At 45.8% G+C, this 6,947-nt stretch overlaps 1 protein-coding gene across 1 annotated transcript in view; it reads left to right on the top strand.

Moving 5' to 3' along the window:
- Positions 1–337: 337 nt before the first annotated feature.
- The window catches only part of Fem1c (fem-1 homolog C), a 20,226-nt gene continuing 13,616 nt past the window's right edge, over positions 338–6,947 (top strand). The window contains exons 1-2 of the mRNA XM_029547071.1: positions 338–643; positions 1,420–2,154. Coding sequence (XP_029402931.1) covers positions 1,611–2,154 — 544 coding nt within the window. The 5' untranslated portion in view covers positions 338–643; positions 1,420–1,610. The remainder of the gene's footprint in view (positions 644–1,419; positions 2,155–6,947) is intronic.

Genomic DNA, 6,947 nt, shown 5'->3' with positions numbered 1-6,947 from the left:
GCAGTACGCAGGCGCATTCTCCTTGGCGCTCTCTTTTTCTGGGCTCCGCAGCCTTTCAGGATGCCCCGGCCCCCCAATACCACGCAGGCGCATCTTTTGGATAGCCCTCTTAGGCTCCACCCCTTCCCAAGGAGCTCCGCCCTTTCCGTAGCACGCAGGTGCATTTTCCAGGGCGCGCTCTGGCCCCGCCTCCTCCTACAACGCCACGCCTCTCCCTTAGTACGCAGGCGCACTCTTCTCGGAGCTCGCGCAGGTTCCGCCTCTCGCCCCGCCGCCCCGCCCCCGCCGCCCTGCCCTGCCCCGCCCCTAGGCGGTTGCTGGCGGCGGCCGCCGCCCTCCGTCGACCCAATGGCGCGGCTGCGGCGTCAGTAATGTGAAGCAGCGAACTGGCTCGTCCGGCCCTCGGGCCTGCAGCCCATTACACCATCCGCCGCGGCAGCTGCTGCAACGCGAACGGCCTGGGAGGGAGGGTGCAGACAGCTCCGCGGGGCGGGGCGGAGCGAGCAGCGCGGCCGGATTCATTCCTGTGGGGCGCGGGGCATGGAGGAGCTGTGCGGCCGCAGGCGGAGTAGGACATCCCAGGCGACGGGGACAACGGTTTCCATTTGAAGGGGCGGCCGGAGCCGGAGCAGCCCCGGGGCAGGTAGCGATGGCCGCGGCCTGGGGCCGGGCGGGGAGGCCTGGGCGGGAGGAAGCGTCGGGGCAGATGGCGGGCGGCCGGGGTCGTGTGGGCCGCGGGACCCTGGGCGGGAGGGCGGGCGGCTGGAAGGGGTGGAGGCGAAGGTGACGGAGGGCGGTTGTGGCCGCGGAGCCCGGGGCGGCTGGGGAAGTTAAAGGCTGGAAGGCGGGCGGATTTCCCGAGCGCCTGGCGTAGTTTGAAGGGAAGAAAGCCTTTTCCGGCGAGGTCTTAGCGTGAGCAGGCCGAGAGTTGGTGCGTTTGACCTTTTTGTTCCTTGTCGAAACCCATCCTGGCCACCATGAGGCCTCCCAGCCTCGCGCCCTTGGCGGGTTCTCTGCAGATGCAAGGAAGAAACATTTCGGAACCCGCCGCGGCTCCTGCCCCTTTCGGTTACTCGCTGCTGGGCGTGTGCAAGGCAAAACCAGAACAAAGCTGGGCTGGCTAGAGCCGGACACGAGGAAACCAATTGCCTGTAGTGTTTCATTTTCCGCAGGTTGGGAGGAACTGCCTCCCGTCGAAACATTGTGGTCTCCGTGTGAACCCTTTTGTATTTTGCTTTCGCACGTCTTTTGGAGGAAGGGGGAAAGGATCGTTCCGAGTACGGCAGTTTTTTTTCCTTTTCTTCGCCCCCTCCCCCTACAAGATTAGAAAATAGGGAAGCCCAAATCGTGTTTTTACCTTTACTTGTATGCAAAAATCCTAAAACTGCCTTTTTTTAAAAAAATTTATATATTTTTTAGTTCTCTAGTTTGGTGCTCTGCTTCTCCGATGTTGGAATGCGATAGGACCGAACCTCCTCTCTGGGTTTTATATCCGTTCTGGATCTCAGTGACTAACGTTGAACTTTGGCTCCTGTTACTTGCCTGCGTGGAGAGTTAAGCTGGAGCTTTGCTTTGAGCGATAAATAAAGCTTAGCCTCGACTGGACATAAATGGATCTAAAGACAGCGGTGTTCAACGCAGCGCGCGATGGCAAACTCCGGCTCCTCACCAAGTTGCTGGCAAGCAAATCGAAAGCGGAGGTTTCCTCCTTGATCTCGGAGAAAACAAATGGGGCCACCCCACTCCTGATGGCTGCTAGGTATGGACACCTCGACATGGTAGAATTCCTTCTAGAGCAGTGTAGTGCTTCCATAGAAGTCGGGGGCTCTGTTAACTTTGACGGGGAAACCATCGAGGGGGCCCCCCCTTTATGGGCCGCTTCTGCAGCAGGACATCTGAAGGTTGTCCAGTCTTTGTTAAATCATGGAGCATCTGTCAACAACACGACTTTAACCAACTCAACTCCTCTTCGAGCTGCGTGCTTCGATGGCCATTTGGAAATAGTGAAATACCTTGTAGAACACAAAGCCGATTTGGAAGTGTCCAACCGCCATGGGCATACATGCTTGATGATTTCATGCTACAAAGGACACAAAGAGATTGCTCAGTATTTACTTGAAAAGGGGGCAGATGTTAACAGAAAAAGTGTTAAAGGTAAGTTCAGCTTTGTTTTTCTTTTGTTTGTTTTGTTTTAAGCGACTGCCTCTTCTTATTTTCAGGAAGTTTGGTAACAATTTGCAGCACTGTTGTTGAGTAGGCCTACATTAACAGACCTGTGTTTACTAGGTAACCCTTCCAGTATTTCCTTGACTCTGATACTTGGTAGTGCATTAAACATCCCTGATGAACGGCCCCAGTCACTATCTTCAGCAGCATTTTCTCTCTTCCCTGAAGGTACAGAGCATATTAGTGGCAGAAGAGCTGACCTCCTGGTTATAATTTGATCCGTTTGGGAGTGTAGTGAAATAAGTTGTTTTGAACTTTTTTAAAAGTCACTTTGGAGTAGTGAGTCACTATCTTATTTATTCTAGGTAGGCATTTTCTTTGTTACTCTGTCATAGAAGACTAGACCACACTGCCTTGAAAGGATTAAATCTGAAAGAGATATGTGTTCCCTGGTTCCAATAGTAAAATAAATGTAGCAAGACTGAAAATGGGTTTTCAAGACTAGCTCAGGGCTTAAAAAGCTAAATAGGGACTCGGTCAGACCAGCGAGGATTTGTTGGCAGCAATTGAAGGACCTTTGTCAGGAAGAGCTGAGGTTTACGGTTTAGTGTGATTGTCAAGATTGTAAGAAACTAAAGGCAGTAGTGATAGGTTAGGAATTCTTTCAACCTTTCAAAGAGGCTTTCTCTGCACAATTTTGATAATCTGAAGTCCTTAAGCCAATTTGCATAACAGTAAAATACTTCACTACCTAACTTTAAAAAGCTGTTAAGAAAAGCATACATCAGGCTAAGAGTCTTTCAAACACCATCACTTGGCTTGCTTTGTTTACAATGAAAAATAAGTCTTATCCCAGCATTCTAGACTTCTAGAAGTTCCCCATCTTTCATAGTGTGTATCTTTCCTTTAGAGCTAGACCGTGCACCCCTCTCCCTGCTTTGCCTTCCTTTACTGTTGGGTGACACCTCACCTTGTGTGTGTGTACATGTGTGTGTAAATGCATGTGCGTGTGTTTGTGTGTCTGTGTACAGGCTCAAGTGTAATGAGAATTGTGGTTTCTTTAAAAATACAGAATTGTTACAGAAACCCGCTTTTGTTTTAATCCCAGGTGTGGGATATGGGCCTGTTTAGACTGTCCACAGCAGCTGACTGTGATTTGCCTCATGCTCTATCTAGCAGGGGTGTGATTTTGCCAGGTACAGATAGTTTCTGCAAATGTATGATATTGGAATTCTGGGGACTCTTGAAAGGATCTATAAATGCTAAAGCCCCAAGAGGGGCTGTGGCTGCTGCTGCTGCTGCTGCTGCTGCTCCTGCTCCTCCTCTTCCTCCTCTTCCTCCTCCTGCTCCTCCTCCTCCTCCTGCTGCTGCTGCTGCTGGTGGTTGCTGTCCTTGAAGTTTGTTGCATTTTGTCAAGTGGTCATGTGGAAACAGACAAGATGAAGAAATTGAATATCTTGACTACGGAGATCAAATTTGTCCCAAGGAACTGGACTTCCCTAATCAGCAGGAAATAGTTTAACAGTATTGATGCCCCCTTTCTCCTCTAGCCTTCTTTTTCTCCCACCTAGTGTTGGGAGGTTGAAATAGGGGTGGAGAAGGGTGGTGGAAAAAGGGATTTGACAGAGTAGTCAAAAGCCTGGCTACACGCGTCATTCAGTCCCAGCAAACATGGCTAGCTCATTCTTGTTCATGTATATAGTCAGTTGACCCAGGACTGCTGCTGTGAATATTCTTGAAGAAAATGGTTTATTAGCACACTTCTGTGAGAATAATTATAGTATGAATGCCTGTCTAGGGTGAATTGCTGAAGCAAAGTATGTGAGATGAAGGTAAACTGCTGTGGGTCACTGTATTGTTACTGAGCATGTTTATAACAGTAGTACTTTTTTTTTAAAGGCCTTACACAAGTGATACAAGACCATTGAGTTTTTTTTTTTTTACTTGAAGTTTTTTAGAGCAAATGTGAAACTGTTAAAAAAAAAATCCCAGTACTCAGACAATCCTTCCAGAGATAGCTCTAAATTTTATACAGATAGGAGTATGCAGTTTTATTTAATATCTTGTTCTATAACCTGTTTTTTAAATTAGTAAGTTATCGTAAAATTCTTATCCATAGCTCCTTTTAAGCACTGCATACTTTTTTATTTTTGTACATTAATTAGATGTTCTTGTTCATTTTTACAAAAGTATATCTTGGCTGAATAGTTGATATTACAGGATATACAATATCTTTAGTATTTTTCCTTTATCATTTTTACCTTTTACTAAAAATATTTTTTTTTCATATAATACATCCCAGTTATGGTTTCTCTTCCTCTACTCCTCCCAGTTCTCACCCACCTCCCTCCCATCTAGATCTACTCCCCTCATTAGAAAACGAACAGGCTTCTAAGGGAATATACTATACACTACATTATACTATACTATGCTATATTGTATTATTCTGCACTGTGATAAAACTAACACATTGGAATTGAACAAAAACAAACAGAAAGAAAAGAGCCCAAGAACAGGCAGAAGAAATAAGAGACCCACTTGCTCATTTACCAGTGAATCCCATAAAAACACTAAACCAAAAGTCATGACAATATATATGTAAATGACCTGGTGAAGACCCGTGCAGGTCACGTGCATGGTGCCTCAGTCTCTGTGAGTTCATGTGTGTGTCAGTCATATTGATTTACAGGGCTTTGTTTTCTTGCTTGTCCTCCAACCCCTCTGGCTCTTAAACTCTTTTTGCCAACTCTTCCCTGGGGCTCCATGAGTCCTGAGGGGAAGGATTTGATGGAGACGTCCCATCTAGGGCTGTGTGTTCCAAGGTCTTGCAGCTCTCTACATAATGCCTGGTTGTGGATATCTTTACTTCTTTGCACTCCTTCAGGAAGAAGCGTCTCTGATGACAGCTGAGCAAGGCATTGCTCTATTGTAGAGCAGAATGTTGTTAGGAGTCATTTGTTGGTTGGTTGGTTCGTTTGTTTGTTTAGGACAGTAGTGTTTGGTTTTACCCTAGGTCCCTGTACTATTTATATTTAGTCTCTGGTTCTTGGTTATCCAAGCAGTGTCAGTTTTAGGTTCCATCATATGGGGTAGACCTGAAGCCAAATCAGATATTGGTTAGTTAGCACCACAAGGCTTTGTAACACCATAGCACTAACATATCTTACAGGCAGGACACCACTGTAGATCAAACTCCTTAGTGTTTTGCTTGGTTTTTACATTTCTCCATCGGTAGGGTGCTGTATCAAAGATGCTAGAACATAGGGATGCGGGTTCTCTGTAGTTACCAGCTTGATTTCTTCCTGTCCAATGAGTTGTGTAGATGTTGTCTTCAGCAATGGGGTCCTGCCATCAGATTGTGGTGAGCAACCTATAGTCTTGGCAACAGCATGGGTTGTTTTAGGGGTTCCCACGCACCCTCTTTGATCAACAACTCAGATGTTATTTAATCCCAGTATAAGAAACTTCATTTAGTAACAAGAGATGGCCAGATCTGGCTCTCTCCTCCATTAATTGGGTATTTCATTTAGTTCTCCTTCATTTATGTACATATTTTAGGAAGCTTGTGTTGTATTAGGTTCCCATACTACCCTTTAAGTGGCCCTTAATTTTAGCTGTCTTTCCTCATGTTCTCTTCCTCATCCTCTTCTCCCCTTCCCTCCCCACTCCATCTTCCTGTTCTAGCCCTCCTATTCATCCATGGTTATATACATTTATGACTATTGCATTTCCCTTTCCTAATGAGATTTATCAGTCCTCCCCAGTCCCTTACTCTATACCTAACCAGTGCTTCTACAGTGAGTACCTTGGTGTTCATTGATTTAACAGCCTGTATCCATATATAAGTGATTATGTGCCACATTTGTCTTTCTGGGTCTGGGATACCTCACTCAGAATTTTTAAACTTCTAGTTCTATCATTTACCTGCATATTTCATGATTTCATTTCTTTTAATGGCTGAGTGATACTCCATTGTGTAAATGTGCCATATTTTCTTTATCTTCCGTTGCAGGACATCTGAGTTGTTTCCAATTTCTGACTATTATTAATAGAACAGCACATGAACATGGTTGAGCAAAAGTCTCTGTGGTAGGATGAAGCATCCTTTGAGTATCTTGCCCAAGAGTAGTGTGTGTACATGGCATCTTTCTGTAGGTCATTTCTCATCTTCCTGAGGAATCCCACACCGATTTCCATAGTGGCTGTACAAGTTGGCACATGGATGAATGGAGGAGTGTTCCCCTTACTCTGCATCCTCACCAGCATGTGCTTTCACTTGTTTTATGATCTGAGCCATTCTGATGGGTGTAAGATGAAATCTCAAAGTAATTTAAAGAACTATATATTTGCTGGATACTGGTGGTGCATGCCTTTAGTCCCAGCATTCAGGAGGCAGAAACAGGTGGATCTCTCTCACAAGTTCGAGGCCAGCCTGGTCTACAGAGTGAGTTCCAGGACAGCCAGGGCTACACAGAGAAACCGTCTCAAAGAACAAAAAAGAAAAACTGCCTATTTTTCTAATTGAGCTTTACATTGAATGTGGGTTTTCAATGATAAATGTTTTTGTAAGCATTCTTTAGTATTTTGTTTGTTTCTAATTGTCTTTAGAGGTAGGCTGATGAAACAGCCTTTTTAAAAAAAAAATCCTGGTTAAGAATGTTTATTTAAAGGGCTGGTGAGATGGCTCAGCAGGTAAGAGCACCCGACTGCTCTTCCAAAGGTGCAGAGTTCAAATCCCAGCAACCACATGGTGGCTCACAACCATCCTTAATGAGATCTGA

This window comes from Mus pahari, chromosome 15, assembly GCF_900095145.1.
Source record: "Mus pahari chromosome 15, PAHARI_EIJ_v1.1, whole genome shotgun sequence".
NCBI classification, from domain to species: Eukaryota; Metazoa; Chordata; class Mammalia; order Rodentia; family Muridae; genus Mus; species Mus pahari.
This window is presented reverse-complemented; position numbering and strand designations above follow the sequence as displayed.